The sequence below is a fragment of the Arvicola amphibius genome, unplaced genomic scaffold (genome assembly GCF_903992535.2).
Source record: "Arvicola amphibius unplaced genomic scaffold, mArvAmp1.2, whole genome shotgun sequence".
In the NCBI taxonomy this organism is placed as follows: domain Eukaryota; kingdom Metazoa; phylum Chordata; class Mammalia; order Rodentia; family Cricetidae; genus Arvicola; species Arvicola amphibius.
Genome location: NW_024582229.1, coordinates 15,961 through 32,626, shown reverse-complemented (window position 1 = coordinate 32,626; position 16,666 = coordinate 15,961). Strand labels below are relative to the sequence as shown.

Sequence of the window (16,666 nt, the reverse complement as noted above, 5' to 3'; positions counted from 1 at the left end):
AGTCCCACCTGGTGCTTGGATCTCTGTCCCCCCTGGGTGCTGGGAGCTGAGTCCCTCTGGGTGCTGGAATCTCAGTCCTCTGGGTGATGGGAGCTCAGTCGCCCCGAGAGCTGTGAGCTGAATCCCCCCGGGTGCAGGGAGATGAGTCAACCCGGGTGCTAAGAACTCAATCCCCTGGGTGCTGTGAGCTAAGTCCCGCTGGGTGCTGGGAGCTGAGTCCCCCCCCCCGAATGCTGGAAGCTCAGTCCCTCTGGGTGCTGGGAGCTAAGTCAACTCGGGTGCTAAGAACTCAATCCTCCTGGGTGCCAGCAGCTGAGACCCTCGGGTGCTTGGAGCTCAGTCCCTCCAGGTGCTGGGAGCTCAGTCCTCGCGGCGGCTCCGGGAGCGGGGGGCGGGGTGGGGTGACGTGGGCGCGGACCCCACGGTCACGCGGGGAGGGAGGGAGGGGCGGGGCCGCCCGCGGGTACAAAGCGCGGGGCTTCCCTGGCCGGGGGCGCAGGGGCCGCGAGGGGAATCCCCGGATGCTGCCGGGCGAGCGCACGCACAGGTGAGCGGGGGTCGGGGGTCGCAGGGTCGCGGGTTCCCAGCGTGCACCGCGCGCCTCAGTTTCCCTTCCCCATCCCCGCGGTCGGAGGCAGGGGGATGACCGCGAGTGCGGCGGGGGTCCGGGTTTTCCCGTGAGCCTCTGCGGGCGGGAAGCCCCCTCCCCTCCCCGGCCCGGGGTTTCCGCGCGGGGTCTCCCGGGAGCGAGGGCAGGGGCGCGGCGGCGGGAAAAACCCGGGCGGACGGGGGAAAAAAATTTCAAAAAAAACCTTAAAAAATAAAATTCGCGGGTTCTCAATAAATTTTTTTAAAGATTTATTTCGAACTTTTCTGTTTTCAATTCCGGTTTTTTCCGGAGTTTTCGGGTTTTTTTTTTTTTTTTTTTTTTTTGCCATTTTTGGCCGCCGGCCCCCGGGGTTTTCCCGCGGAATTCCCGGCCGCTGACGTCACGGCGCCGGCTTAGAGCTGGGGCGGCGGCGAAGAAAAAAAAAAAAAAACCTTAAAAAATTCGGGGAAAAAAAAACATTAAAAGGTAAAAAAAATTTTCAAAAAAACCCCATCAACATAAAAAAAAAATCAGAAGTTTTTTTAAAAAATCCGGATAAATTCGGGGAAAAACTCGGATAATGCCGGGGAAAAACCCGGATAATTTCCCGAAAAACCCGGATAATTTTGGGGGGGGGAAACAAACAAAAAAACAACCCCCCGGGCGGATTTTTCGCCCTCGCTCAGCGGAAAAAAAAAAATAAAAATAAAAAAAAAACCCAAACCGCGGCGTCAGCGGAAACGAAATTCGCCCTGGAATTTAAATTAGAAAAACCTGTGCGCCAGCCGCGGGGCCCGACGGGAAAACCGGAACTCGGGGCCCCAGAGTGGGCGGGGCCTCCCGTCCAACCGTCTGCTGTCAGTCACCAGGGGGGCAATGACGTCACCGCAGGCGGCCGTGACTGACGGCTGCCCGGGCCCCGCCCCCTCCCCCGTTTCCCAGGATGCCTTGCGGGCGGAGCCTCCGCGCGCTGCTCCTCCTCTGCCTGCTGCTCCCGGGCGCCCCGGCGGCGGAAGCGGAAGGACAGGAAGCGGATTCGCGGCGACAGGAAGTCCCGCCCTGCCCCCGACGCTGCGCCTGCCACGCCCCCGCCGAGCTGCACTGCACCTTCCGCTCGCTGACGTCGTTCCCGCCCGGCGTCTGGCGCGGGGTCGAGAGGGTCAACCTGGGGTGAGTGGGCGGGGCCCCGGGGACGCCGCTTCCCGTCGCTCACCACTCTCCCGAGGGGGCGCTTCCGGGTCGCCCGGCTCAGCCCCGCCCACCCGCGCCCGGCCCCGCCCCCAGGTACAACCGGATGACGTCACTCACGGCCGACGCCCTCGCCGGGCTCTCGCGGCTCCGCCTCCTCCTGCTGCAGGGGAACGAGATCGAGGAGATCCAAGATGGCGCCCTGCGCGACCTCAGCGCTCTGCAGGTGGGTGGGGGGGACGCCCGGGTGACGTCATCGCCAGCCGTGACGTCATCGCCGCGGCTAGGGGGCGGTGTCTGTGTCCGGCGCCATGTCTCCCTCCCTTCGGTGACGTCATTCCCCCCTCCGCCTGTGGCGTCGCTGATGATGTCACTCTCGGTGCAGGTGATGTCACCAGGTCTAGATAACCAGTGATGATGTCATCCCCCCGCCCCACCACAAGCCGGTGTCAGGCTCCCCTCCGGGAACTACAAACATGGCGGAAAAAGCACTTCCTGTGCCCAACAACGTTACTTCCTGTCTGCACCGCTGTGCCCCATGGGAAATGTAGTTCTGGGCACCAGAGAAGGAAACCTGGGTCCGGGACTCGGGGAACTACAAACATGGCGGAAGGGGCACTTCCTGTCTCCGCCGCTGTGCCCCATGGGAGATGTAGTTTTAAACTACACCGCATGCGCGCTGGGTCCAAGGGGGTCTCGTGCCCGTCCCTCTCACCCCATGACGTCACCCCATGGCGCCGGGGGTCTCCCCTGTGACGTCATCCCCCACCCCAACCCCAGGTGCTGAGGCTGAGCCACAACCGCCTACGCGCGCTGACGTCACGGGCCCTGCAGGGCGCGCGGGCGCTGACGCGGCTGCACCTGGACCACAACCGCCTGGCGTCGCTGGACGCGGACGCGCTGCTGGGGCTGACGTCGCTGCGGCTGCTGACGCTGGAGGGCAACGCGCTGACGTCACTGCCGCCCGGCGGGCTGGCGACCCTCGACCTGCTCGGGGGGCGGGGCTTCCGGTCGGGCCTTGGCGTCCAGGGCGGGGGGCGGGGCCCCCACTTCCGGGTGTCCACGCTGCGCCACCTGTCGCTGGCGGGAAACGCGCTGACGTCACTGCCGCCCGCGCTGCTGGCGTCGGCGCCGCTGCTGGAGACGCTCGCGCTGCACGGGAACCCCTGGGCCTGCGACTGCGCGCGCGCGGCCTGGGTCGGCGCCTGGACGGCGAGGGTCAGAGGTCAGGGGGAGAGGAAAGGCGGAGGGGGCGGGGCTGGAGGGAGGGGGCGGAGTCACTGCTACTGACGTCGGCCCCGCCCCGTTTTCCAGCCGCTCTGCGCTGCAGGAAGGACAGGGACGCCGAGGGCGGGACTTCCTGCCCCTCGTGCGCGAGCCCCGCCCACCTCCGGTCCCGCGACCTGCGCGACCTCGGCGTCGATGACGTCACCTGCTCCGCCCCCGCCCTCGCGTCGCCGCTGCGGAACGGGACGCGCGGGCCGGAAGCTGACGCGGCGGAGGAGGACGACGATGACGTCATCGCGCTGGGCGGCGGCCCCGACGTCGTCCTGAGCCTGGCGGACGCGCAGGGGAACAGCGTGACCCTGGCGTGCGACCCGCGGGGGGCGGGGCCTCCGCGGGTGACAGACGTGAGCGCCGCGGAGGAGGAAGGGGCGGGGCTGACGGCGGGGGCGGAGGTGACGCTCGACGTGGCCTGCGCGGTGACGCGGGACGCGGACTACGAGGGGGCGTGGCGGCTGCTGGCGTACTACAGCGACGTAGGCGCGGCGCTGGCGGCCGACCCGGAAACCGGTGACGTCACCGGCGACGTCACCGCCGCCAGCTACGCCCAGGACCTGGATGACACGGCCGCGCTCTACGTCACGGGGCTCCGCGTCAACCTGACCACGCCCCCCGAGTGGGCGTGGCTGGCGACGCCCCGCCTCTTCCGCCTGCGCCTGGACCGGAAGCGCACGTCTGCCCGGCGCCTGCTGCTGACGTACGAGGCACGGCTGTCACGGACGCTGCCGCTGGGGGCCGACGGTGACGGCGACGTCATCGGCGGTGACGTCACCACGCCCTGGGTCGCCATCGCCCCGGACCCGGAATCCGGCGGCGGCGTCGTCGCCAGGGAGGGGGAGGAGGCCCGGCTGCGCTGTGACGTCACTTCCTCCGCGACCGAGGCCTCCGTTGCCTGGCGGCTTCCAGGAGGCGCCGTGGTGACCGGGACGGTGGCCGCGACGCGGGACGGTGACGCGGGCGAAGCCGCGCCAGGCGCAGGGCACGGCAATGGCGGGCGCCGCGGAGACGACAGGAAAAGGAAGCGGAGCTCCCGGTCGCGGGGCGATGACGTCCGTGAAGCCGTGCCAGGCGCCTGGCGGGGTCGGGGACCGAGGTCGCCGCGCGCTGACGTCACCGTCCTCGGCGACGGCTCCCTGCTCCTCCGCGCGGCGCGTTCGGATGACGCGGGCCGCTACGTCTGCGTCGCGAGCCTCGGGGCCGGGGCAGCTCAGGACCGGGCGGCGCGGCGCCTGCTGGTGACGCCATCGCCGGGCGACGGGCAGCGGTCCCTGTCGCCCGTTGATGACGCGGTGACGCTGCGAGCGACGCCGGGCGCTGCGCTGACGCTGCCCTGCGCCGTCTCCGGCGCCGTCCCCGCCGCCCTGGCCTGGGAGCTTCCGGGCGGGCGGCTGCTGCGTCGCGGGGAGAGCGCGTCATCGGACGGCGCCGCCGTGGACGGAACCGGAAGTCTGGCGCTGACGCCGCTGCGGGGCGAGGGCGGCGCCGGGCGTTTCCGCTGCGTGGCCGTGAACGCGGCCGGCAGCGACGCCTTCGCCGTGGAGGTCGCGGTGGGTGACGCGGGCGGTGACGTCAGCGGCGGGGACCGGACATCGAGTCCCGGAAGCAGGAAGTGGGCGGCAGGGAAACCGGAAGCGACCGCGGCCGAACCCGGAACCGGGAGGAAGCAGCACCGGAAGTCGCACGCCAGGCGCCGGAAACCGACCCCGGCCCCAGCGGAAACGGCGCCGCCTGGACCCTCTCCGTCGCCGGGGCAACCGGGGACGCTGCACACGAGGACCCCGGAATCCCCAGTGGGACCGGAACCGGAAGTCAGGCTCGTGAGCAACCCCCGCGTCAGCCCCGCCCGCTGGGCCCTCGTCCTCGCCCGGGTCCGAGGCAGGAACGACGTCACGGCGGCCGGAGGTGACGTCAGCGAGGCCGCAACCGGGCGGGGCGACCTCCCCTCCCCCGCCCCTGTGGTTGCCTGGGAAACGGTTGACGTCGCAGGCACCAACGCGGAAGTCGGCGGAGGGGAAGCCTCGGTTCCCATCGCCCAGGGCCCTGACGTCATCAAATCCGATGATGTCATTGACGTCAACGCCACCGAGGTCTCCGGCAGCGCCGCAGTCAACCTCTCCTATGATGTCATCAACGCCACCGACGTCATCAACGCCACCGACGTCCTCGCGCCCAATGCCACGGCCGCCAATGTCTCCGCCCCCAGCGCCGAGGAGGAGGAGACAGAGGAGGAGGTGTCCGCGGAGGCCACGCCCCTAAGGCGCCCTGGCCCCCGTGACGTCATTCCGGTCCCATCCCCGTCTCTGTCGTTCCGGTTCCAGCCGGGTTCGAACTCGGGATCCTCCGCGGGGGGCGGCGACTTCTGGCTGCGGCCCGCGCCCAGCGCATCCGGGTCCTCTGAGCAGCGCTTCCGGGTCCACGACTTCCGGTTCGGGGCGGTTGGCGCCTCCCCGCTGGACAGGAAGTGGAGCCGGAGGCGGAAGTGGCGGCCGTGGGGATTTCCGTTGCCGACGACTTCCGTGTCCCCCACTTCCGGGGCAGGGACCCTGGCCACGCCCACCAGTGACGTCACCGCGACCCCGCGGAGCCGGCGAGGGCGGAAGCGGATGCGGCACCGAGGGCGCCAAACGCCGCCGCCCCCCACTTCCGGTCCCTCGGTTCCCCTGCAGCTGCAGCTTCCTGTCCCCGAGGCCCCGCCCCCGGAGGTGGCGAATCGAAAGCGGAAGCCGGACAGGAAGGGGGGCAGGAGGCGCGTGACCCCGACCCCTGTCTATCGTTCCCGGTCGGTGACGTCACTTCCTGTTACTGCTCCGTCCTCGGATGATGACGTTGTGACGGAGACGGAGACCTATGACGTCACCGGTGAGGCAGAGGGTGGCGTGACGACGCCCCACTCCGCTACCAATGACATCATTGCGTTCTCGGATGACGTCATGACTGTTGCCTTGACCGATGATGTCACCACTTCCTTGGACAGCGTCATGGATGCCACGACTGATGACGTTGCTGCCTTCTCGGATGACGTCATGACCCAGGCAGAACGTGGCGTGATGCCCGCCACGACCTATGATGTCATCCACAACTTTGTGACCCCTGACCCCGCGGGTGACCTCATCCCCAGCACAGCCTTCACCGAGGAGTCCTTGGGCGAAGTCACCGACCGGGACGATGTCGTGAGCGATGACGTCACCACGGAGACCCCTGTGACCTTGGATGCCGGTGACGTCACCGCTTCCGCCACGGATGATGTCACTCGCAACACCATGGCAAGCTCAGTGGATGACGTCACTGCTGCTCCAAGTGCTGGCGATGTCATCGCACGCGCCGCTAATGACGTCATTGACGGCAACATCGCCGCGGTCGCCCCGCCCGCCCACCCGGTCCCCGACGCCCTCTCCGCTTCCGGTTCCGCCGAGGCCCCGCCTTCTCCTCTGGTATTTCCGGGTCGGGCTCCTCCGGCCAAGCTGGAGGCGGAGACTTCGCAGTCCGAGGAGGAGACAATGACGTCATTGCGGCCTCCACAGCAACAGGAAGTGGCCAATGCCACGTCATCTCTAGCCCCGCCCCCTCTCCCGGTGACATCCCCGCCGCTCCCACTTCCCCTCAGACCGGAAGTGGAACCCAAGTCCCCGCCGCCGCCCCCACGGGCTCCACCCCCCTTCCGCTTCAGCTTCCTGAACCCGGGGGTCACGCCGAGGTCAACCCCGCCCCTTCCCCCAGCCCCGGCGACCCGGCCGACCCTGCCCTTCCGGCCCCCGCGCATCCACGCGCACCTGGGGCCCCCGGCGCCACCCGCGTCTCGTGGCCATCATCACGCGGTGTCACGCGACCCCGTGTGGTCGATGACGTCATCGCTGGTGACGTCACACGGGAACAGGCCACAGGTCCACGTGCGGCGCGGGAGTCGGCTGCGCCTGCGCTGCGAGGCCATGGGGGACCTGGCGCCCCGCGTGGTGTGGCAGCTGCCGTGGCAGAGGTGAGATGGGGCGGGACTTCCGGGTGCCCTATGACGTCACGGGTTCTGATCACTTCCTGCTTTTACTTCCCGTTTCCCTGACGCCCGCTTCCTGTCCCCGCAGCCGCGACCCCCGCGTCTCCGTGGCGCCCGACGGCTCCCTCTCCGTGGCCCCCGTGACCGAGCTCGACGCCGGCGACTACGTCTGCCTGGTGGGCGGCGCCTCTGCGGCCTTCACCGTCCACGTCCTCGCGGGACCCGACCCCGCCCCTTCTGCCGCCCTTGCTTCCGGGAGACGCCACGTGGCCATGCGCCTCGCCGTGACCACTGACCCCCCGTGGCGCGCGGCCGACGCCACCATCCCCGTGGTCTCCGCCCGCGTGGGCAGCAGCGTCCGCCTCTCCTGCCGGGGCGGCGCAGGGACGACGACGAAGTCGCCCGTGACGTGGCAGCTGCCGGACGGCACGTGGGTGACGTCATTCTCGCCGGCGACATCGTCGCCGCCCCGCGCCCGCGTGGACCCGCGTGGGTGGCTCGCGCTCTGGCCGCTGGCGCCTGGGGACGCCGGGCTCTACCGCTGCTGGGCGCCGGGCGGCGGAGTCGCCAGGGCCGTGGTTGTGCGCGTGGACTGAGCCCCGCCCCTCCCATGATGCCGTGGGGGATTTCCTGGAGTCCATGCCCACGTTTTATGCCACTTCCTCCCCACTTCCTGTTTACCTCCGGGTTTTGCAATAAAACTTTTTTCCAGGAACAAAGATGGCGGCCCTGTCATTTGTGAAAGGAGGGAGGGAGGAAGGGGCGGGGTCGAGGAGTGGGGTCGCGCGAATTTTTGTCCCCCCCCCCCCGCCGCCGGCCACGCCCCTAACTCGGATGTGGACAGAAATACGCAGTGAAGGAATGAATTAATGAACAACCGAATGAATGGCTCGCGAGCGAGCTTATCCTTTATTCACGCCCCGGCATCGACATCGGGGTCAGGGGGTCACATTGGGTCGGGTGACGTCATTGCTTCGCCCGTGTCGTCGCCGTGGGTGACGTCGTCAGATGGCCTCAGGGTCTGCGTGGGAGGAGAGAGAGAACAGGAAGTCCCGCCCCGTCCCTTGCCAGCGTGCGCCTCACTTCCTGCCCTGCCCCTCGGGTCCTTCACAAATAAAGAGCGAGCGGAACAAATAAAAGGAGAGGGTTTTACAGGAAGGGGCGGGGCCAGGGGACAGGAAGGGGCGGGCTCACCCCCATGCCTCAGGCACCCCCGACGCTGCCCGGACCGGAAGTAGCTGACGCCAGCGCCTACGATCGCGACCACGACGACCGAGACGATCGGGGAGACGATGCGCGCGACCGTGTTTCCTGTAGGGGGCCGGGGTGAGAGGTCACGACCCTCGACCTGAGCGAGCGACCAGAGGCCGGGTGGGGAGGGGAAAGGGGGGGTCACCGCGGGGTCGCACACTCACCCTGGGCGTCGTCGTGCGTCGTAGGGGCGAGGCCGCCTGCGGAGGAAACTGAGTCACAGCGGGAAGGGGCGGGGCGGGAGGGTGACGGACAGATGGGGCGGTGGACAGGAAGTCCCACCCCCTCTGGGTGCCCCTCCCTCCGCTCTCACCTTGGGTGTCATGGCCGCCGTATCCTCCACTTCCTGTTGGGGAAGAAAAGGAAGTGAGTGGGCTGGGCTGGGATAGTCATGGGACATATCACTTCCTGTTTATGGGGGTCACTTCCTGTTCTCAGGGGTCACTTCCTGTTCTCAGGTTGTCACTTCCTGTACTTCAGGGTGTCACTTCCTGTCTGCTAGGCGTCACTTCCTGTTTTTCTGGACACTCAGGAACACATTAAGGACTGAAGGCCGCCCTGGTCATTTGCATAAATCTGCATAGATATGCATAGGCCCCGCCCCAATCTTTGATGTCTTCTGGGGCCGCATTTGCATATCCGAGTCAATCTGCATGCGGCAGGAACCAAACCTCCTTTGCATCTCATTTGAATAAATTTGCACAACCGAATAATCTGCGGTGTGGTCCCCCTCCTATTTGCATAAATTTGCATGCCCTGGGATCGTGTCCTTTTCCCAGAGTCCTCTGCGGCCTTGAATTGTAGCAGCTCTGGGGGGAGGGGGGAACTACATTTCCCAGAATCCTCTGTGGTGGGGACTGGAACTGGGCTTCCGGGACTCCATTTCCCAGGATCCTCTGTGGCAATGACCGGAAGTGGCTGTCTAAGACTACATTTCCCAGATGCCTTTGTAGCAGAGACAGGAAGTAGGCGTCTAATACTACAATTCCCAGCATTCCGAGCACCAGCGACCGGAAATGCGCCTCCCAAATGAATTTGCATGTATGAATAACAAATACCCGCGGTCTCAATGGCCTTCTCCCTCATTTGCATAAATCTGAATGTGTAAATAATGAGCCCCCGCCCCCTCCAGGCACAAAGCAGCGTGGGCCTGAGTGTATTTGCATGGCATTTGAATAAATTTGAATGCAGAGGCCCACGGGAAACTGTGCCGGAATTTGCGTATCCTCGCATACGATTTGAATAAATTTGCATATGTAATCCCCTCACCTCCGAAGCCATTGGTGTCGCTCGGCTGTGGGCGGGGCTGAGGCTGTGGGCGGGGCTGAGGCTGTGGGCGGGGCTGAGGCTGTGGGCGGGGCCTGGGTGGGGGGTAGACACCTGTGGGGAGAGAGGACTCAGCACAGCACCCACGGGGCAGGAGGACTCAGCGCAACACTCGGGATGGGGACTCGGCTCAACACCTGAGAGGACTCAGTGCAGCACCAGCACCCAAGAGGACTCAGTACAGCACCACTGGGAGGGAAGGACTCAGCACCCCACCCAGGGGACCCTGCAGAGCACCCGGGGAGAACTTAGCACAGCACCCACAGGGCGGGAAGACGGAGCACACCACCTGGGATAGGGACACAGCGCAGCACTCAGCACCCAAGAGGACTCAGCGCAGCACCCAGTGTACTCACTGCAGCACCCACGGCGCAGGAGGTCTCAGCAGAACACCCGGGATGGGGACTCAGCGTAGCACCCAGCACCTGGGAAACTCAGCGCAGCACCCATGACTTTACCTCCGCCGTGTGGGTCCGAGGGCAGCGGGTCCACTGGGAGCTTCGGGTAGAGACCTGGGGAAAGAGAAATCAGCGCAGCACCCACAGCATGGGAGGACTCAGCATAGCACCCGAGGGGGACTGAGTATTGAGCACCCTCACCTTCCCAGGCCCCCAGATGACATCACTCACCCCCGCTGGGCTTCGAGGTCGGATCTGGAAGAAAAGAGGACTTAGCATCGAGCACCCAGGGCACTGAGCACCCAGGGCACTGAGCACCAAGCACTAAGCACAGAGTACCGAGCACTGAGCACCATACACTTAGCACTGAACAATGAACACCAAGCACTTAGCACCAAGCACAGAGCACCAATCACTGAGCACCAAGGACCAAGTACTGAGCACCAAGCACTGAGCACCAAGCACTGAGCACCAGGCACCGAGCACCGAGCACCAAGCACCGAGCACTGGGCACTGAGCACCGGGTAATGAGCACCAAGCACTGAGCACCAAGTACTGAGCACCGGGCACTGAGCACCAAGCACCGAGCACCTAGCATCTGGCACTAAGCACCAAGCCCTGAGCACCAAGCACTGAGTACAAAGCACTGAGCACCGAGCACAAAGCATCGAGCACCGAGTACCGGGCATTGGGCACCAAGCACCGTGCATCAAGCACTGAGCACCAAGCACCGAGCACTGAGTACAAAGCACTGAGCACTTAGCACCAAGCACTGGGCACTGAGCACCAAGCACCGAGCACTGAGTACAAAGCACTGAGCACACAGCACCGAGCACCAAGCACTGGGCACTGAGCACCAAGCACTGAGTACAAAGCACTGAGCACTTAGCACCAAGCACTGGGCACTGAGCACCAAGCACTGAGTACAAAGCACTGAGCAATGAGCACCGAGCACTGAGTACAAAGCACTGAGCACCAAGCACGGAGCACCGGGCACTGAGCACAAAGCACTGACCACCAAGCACCAGGCACTGAGCACCAAGCACCAAGCACAGAGGACCGAGCACCGAGCACTGAGTACAAAGCACTGAGTACAAAGCACGAGCACCAAGCGCCGAGCACCAGGTACTGAGCACCAAGCGCCGAGCACTGAGTACAAAGCACTGAGCACTGGGTACTGAGCACTGAGCACTGAGCACCAAGCACAGAGCACTGAGCACCGAGCACAAAGCACTGAGCACCAAGCACCAGGCAATGAGCACCAAGCACCAAGTACAGAGGACCGAGCACCGAGCACTGAGCACCGGGCACTGAGCACAAAGCACTGACCACCAAGCACCAGGCACTGAGCACCAAGCACTGAGCACACAGCACCGAGCACCAAGCACCGGGCACTGAGCACCAAGCGCCGAGCACTGAGTACAAAGCACTGAGCACTGGGTACTGAGCACTGAGCACCAAGCACAGAGCACTGAGCACCGAGCACAAAGCACTGAGCACCAAGCACAGAGCACTGAGCACCAAGCACCAAGTACAGAGGACCGAGCACCGAGCACTGAGCACCAAGCACCAGGCACTGAGCACCAAGCACCAAGTACAGACGACCGAGCACCAAGCACTGAGCACCAAGCGCCGAGCACTGAGTACAAAGCACTGAGCACTGAGCACCAAGCACTGAGCACAACGCACTAAGCACAAAGCACTGAGCACAAAGCACGGAGCACCAAGCACTGAGTCCTGAGCACTGAGCACCGAGCACTGCACACCAGGCACTGAGCACTGAGTACAAAGCACTGAGCACCAAGCACGGAGCACCGGGCACTGAGCACAAAGCACAGAGGACCGAGCACAGAGCACTGAGCACCGGGCACTGAGCACACAGCACCGAGCACCAAGCACCAGACACTGAGCACCAAGCACCAAGCACAAAGCACTGAGCACCGGGCACTGAGCACTGAGTACAAAGCACTGAGCATTGGGTACTGAGCACTGAGTACAAAGCACTGAGCACCGGGTACTGAGCACTGAGCACAAAGCACCGAGCACCGAGCACCAAGCACTGGGCACTGAGCACCAAGCACTGAGTACAAAGCACTGAGCACTTAGCACCAAGCACTGGGCACTGAGCACCAAGCACTGAGTACAAAGCACTGAGCAATGAGCACCGAGCACTGAGTACAAAGCACTGAGCACCAAGCACGGAGCACCGGGCACTGAGCACAAAGCACTGACCACCAAGCACCAGGCACTGAGCACCAAGCACCAAGCACAGAGGACCGAGCACCGAGCACTGAGTACAAAGCACTGAGTACAAAGCACGAGCACCAAGCGCCGAGCACCAGGTACTGAGCACCAAGCGCCGAGCACTGAGTACAAAGCACTGAGCACTGGGTACTGAGCACTGAGCACTGAGCACCAAGCACAGAGCACTGAGCACCGAGCACAAAGCACTGAGCACCAAGCACCAGGCAATGAGCACCAAGCACCAAGTACAGAGGACCGAGCACCGAGCACTGAGCACCGGGCACTGAGCACAAAGCACTGACCACCAAGCACCAGGCACTGAGCACCAAGCACTGAGCACACAGCACCGAGCACCAAGCACCGGGCACTGAGCACCAAGCGCCGAGCACTGAGTACAAAGCACTGAGCACTGGGTACTGAGCACTGAGCACCAAGCACAGAGCACTGAGCACCGAGCACAAAGCACTGAGCACCAAGCACAGAGCACTGAGCACCAAGCACCAAGTACAGAGGACCGAGCACCGAGCACTGAGCACCAAGCACCAGGCACTGAGCACCAAGCACCAAGTACAGACGACCGAGCACCAAGCACTGAGCACCAAGCGCCGAGCACTGAGTACAAAGCACTGAGCACTGAGCACCAAGCACTGAGCACCAAGCGCCGAGCACTGAGTACAAAGCACTGAGCACTGAGCACCAAGCACTGAGCACAACGCACTAAGCACAAAGCACTGAGCACAAAGCACGGAGCACCAAGCACTGAGTCCTGAGCACTGAGCACCGAGCACTGCACACCAGGCACTGAGCACTGAGTACAAAGCACTGAGCACCAAGCACTGAGCACACAGCACCGAGCACCAAGCACTGAGCACCAAGCGCCGAGCACTGAGTACAAAGCACTGAGCACTTAGCACCAAGCACTGGGCACTGAGCACCAAGCACTGAGTACAAAGCACTGACCACAAAGCACCAGGCACAGAGGACCGAGCACCGAGCACTGAGCACCAGACACTGAGCACCAAGCACTGAGCACACAGCACCGAGCACCAAGCACCGGGCACAGAGTACAAAGCACTGAGCACCAAGCCCTGAGCACCCGCAGTACTGAGCACCAAGCACCGGGCACTAAGCGCCGAGCACCCTGAGTACTCAGCCCCCAGCACCCAGCCCCGCACTCACCGGGGTCGTCCAAGGCGTCCGCGAGGTCAAAGTCGCCGCCGTCGTCACCTGCGTAGGGGTCGGGGTTGGGGGTCGTGGGGTCAGGGGCTGAGTGACGTCACCGGCCCCCGCCGGTCCATCATCCCGACGGGGGGGGGAGGGGAGGACTCAGCACCCAGCACCCAGCACGGAGGACTCAGCACCCAGCACCCCGCCCGCCGCCCGTGACTCAGTTTCCCCCGCGGCTGCCGCAGCAAAGCCGCCCACGCCCCGGCCGCGGAATCCGCCCCGAACCGGATCCGCCGGTTCCTCCCGACCCCGCCCCGGCCGCCCCTTCGCGGTAAAAGTCCCGCGGGTTCTTTGCTTCCGGAGAAAAAGACTTTTATTTTCTCAATTTATCTTCTTTTTTTAAAAAAATCTTTAAATTTCGGATTTTTTTTCTCCGAATTTTCTCCCCCCCCCCCCGCCCCGCCCCGGACCGGACCGGACCGGATCCCGCCGGTTCCGCCGCCGCCGCCCGCGCCGGTTTTATTTATTTATTTTTTTTTTTTGTTTCTCAAAAAATTAAAAAAAAAAAAAAATCTCGATTTAAAAAAAGAAAAAAAAAATCCGCGTCTGCGGCGGAAATTAATTTCATATAAATTTTTTTTTTTTTTTTTTTTTTACCAGAATCATTTCTGGGGTTTTTTCCCGCCCTGCCCCGCGCGCGCTCTCGGGGGGGGAAAAAAAAAACCCGCGGAGAAACCCGGATCCTGATTTTTTTTTTTTTTCAAACTAAATTAGAAATTTTAACTCCGCGACTTTTATTCTGGAAAAAATTTTTTGAAACAAATATTTTAAAAAAAATCATTTTTTTTTTTTTAATCCGGGGATTTTTTTTTCCTCCTCCCCCCCCTCCCCTTTTTCTTTTTTTTTTCCCGCCCCCCGGGGACCCCGAACCCCGCGACATTTCCCAGAATCCCCCGCTCCGTGAAATCTCACAAAACAAAAAAAATTAAAAATAATTAAAAAAAATAAAAGTCCCGGTCTTAAAAAAATAATTCGAATTTTTTTCAAAACTTTCGGATTCCCCCCCCCCGTGACGTCACCCCCCCCCCGCACTCACCGCGCACGCGCGGCGGCGCCCACAGCAGCAGCAGCAGCAGCAGCGGCCACGGGGTCTCCATGCTCGGCCCGCGGGGGAAACTGAGGCACGGGCGGCGGCGGCGGCGGCGGAGTCGGGGGGGCGGGGCCCGCGCCGGGTGCTGGGACTCGGTTCTCCCGGTCCGACCGGTCCCGCCGCCGCCGCCATGGGTGCGCCGGGCGGCTCCCAGCATGCCCCGCGGGCGGGTGACGTCAGCGGGCCCGTTTCCCCCCCCCCCCAGCTCTGACGGAGCTGCGGCAGGGGGATGACCGTTTTGCAGATAGAAATTTTGTTGTTTTCTACGGCAGGGGGATGACGGTTTTGAGATTTGAAATTTTAATTTTTTTCCCTCAGCTCGGACGGAGCTGCGGCAGGGGGATGACGGTTTTTGCAATTAGAAATTTTATTTTATTTTTTTCTGCGGCAGGGGGATGACGGTTTTGAACTTTGAAATTTTATTTTTTTCTGAGGCAGGGGGATGACGGTTTTGAACTTTGAAATTTTATTTTTTTCTGAGGCCGGGGGATGACGGTTTTTGCAATTAGAAATTTTTTTTTTCTGCGGCAGGGGGATGATGGTTTTGAACTTTGAAATTTTATTTTATTTTCCCCCCAGCTCTGACGGAGCTGCTGCAGGGGGATGACCGTTTTGCAGTGAGAAATTTTGTTGTTTTCTACGGCAGGGGGATGACGGTTTTGAACTTTGAAGTTTTATTTTTTTCTACGGCAGGGGGATGACGGTTTTTGAAATTTTATTTTTTTCGCCGTACCTCGGACGGAACTGCGACAGGGGGATGACGGTTTTGAACTTTGAAAATTTATTTTTTTCTGAGGCCGGGGGATGACGGTTTTTGAAATTTTATTTTTTTCGCCGTACCTCGGACGGAACTGCGACAGGGAGATGACGGTTTTGAGGTTTGAAATTTTTATTTTATTTTTTTTTCTGCGTCAGGGGGATGACGGTTTAGAATTTTGAAGTTTTGCTTTATTCTGAGGCAGGGGGATGACAGCTTTGAAATTTGAATTTTTATTTTTTTCTCCGTAGCTTGGATGGAGCTGCAGCAGGGGGATGACGGTTTTGCAGTTAGAAATTTTACTTTTTTCTGAGGCAGGGGGATGACGGTTTTGAGGTTTGAAATTTTTATTATTTTCCTCCGTAGCTTGGAAGAAGCTACAGCAGGGGGATGACGGTTTAGAATTTTGAAGTTTTGCTGTATTCTGAGGCAGGGGGATGACAGCTTTTGAAATTTGAATTTTTGTTTTTTTCTCCGTAGCTCGGACGGAGCTGCGGCAGGGGGATGACGGTTTAGAAATTTGAAATTTTATTTTATTTTTTTCTGCGGCAGGGGGATGACCGCCACTGCGCCAGGCTGCGACGTCACCGCGCCAGGCCCCGCCCCCGCCAACCCCGCCCCCCCCATTGATTGACAGGCGGACGCGGAGGGTTCGGGAGTCAAAGCAGCAGCAGCGTTGTTTATTAAGATGGCGCCCGGGGCTTCGGGCGGTGGTGACGTCAGCGTCACGTGCAGGGGCGCGGTGGGCGCGAGTGACGTCACAGGGCCCTGGGTCCAGCCTGGGCTAACGGCGCCAAAAAAAGAAAAAAAATTTCAAGAAGGAAAAAAAAAAAAAAATAACAAAAATGAAAATTTTCAAATTAATTTTAAAAACAAAATTTTATTTCATTTATTTTTCTTTTTATCCGCGTGGGGGGTGGGGGGGGGTTGAGAAAAAAAAACCCGAAATTCACCAAAACCTTCGTGAAAAACTTAAAAAAAAAAAATAATAAAAACACAAAACCGCGGGGTTTTCTCTCCCCCATCCCCCCACCAAAATAAAAGTCGAAAATATTAAAAAAAAAAAAAAAGATAAAAAACTTTTCCCCCCACCTCTCAAGTCTCCGCGGCGCCGAGAGCTCACAGGGGGGCGGGGCCCCGGGGGTTGTGCATTTGCATATGCAAATGAGCCCTGTCAGTGCCTCGCTGATTGGCCCAGGCGGCGGCTTTGGCTGAGGCCTCAGTTTAAGGCAGGGGGGGGGGGTCCAGCCTGGGCTACGGCGAGGGCCCCAGCGGCTGCGTAGGAGTTCGGGGGCCGTGGAGTCGGCAACGACGTCATCGCGGG

General features: G+C 61.9%; 2 protein-coding genes and 1 long non-coding RNA gene across 3 annotated transcripts; 1 reads left to right on the top strand and 2 right to left on the bottom strand.

Moving 5' to 3' along the window:
* Positions 1-5,939: 5,939 nt before the first annotated feature.
* On the top strand, positions 5,940-7,695 carry LOC119805737 (nascent polypeptide-associated complex subunit alpha, muscle-specific form-like). The gene is made up of 2 exons (XM_038317570.2): positions 5,940-7,034; positions 7,138-7,695. Exons 1-2 carry the CDS (start codon positions 5,992-5,994, stop codon positions 7,643-7,645), a joined length of 1,551 nt encoding a protein of 516 aa, XP_038173498.2. The 5' UTR covers positions 5,940-5,991; the 3' UTR covers positions 7,646-7,695.
* A 236-nt stretch (positions 7,696-7,931) lies between these two features.
* Positions 7,932-8,637, bottom strand: LOC119805740. The gene is made up of 3 exons (XR_005283996.2): positions 8,465-8,637; positions 8,244-8,360; positions 7,932-8,070 (listed from the first exon to the last, which is right to left on the bottom strand). It is a non-coding gene; the product is annotated as an uncharacterized LOC119805740 (long non-coding RNA).
* Positions 8,638-9,382: 745 nt separating this feature from the next.
* Positions 9,383-14,723, bottom strand: Xg (Xg glycoprotein (Xg blood group)). The gene is made up of 6 exons (XM_042054400.1): positions 14,532-14,723; positions 13,448-13,495; positions 10,256-10,279; positions 10,085-10,138; positions 9,570-9,680; positions 9,383-9,450 (listed from the first exon to the last, which is right to left on the bottom strand). The coding sequence occupies exons 1-6, from the start codon at positions 14,590-14,592 to the stop codon at positions 9,383-9,385; spliced, it is 366 nt and encodes a 121-aa protein (XP_041910334.1). The 5' UTR covers positions 14,593-14,723.
* Positions 14,724-16,666: the final 1,943 nt, after the last annotated feature.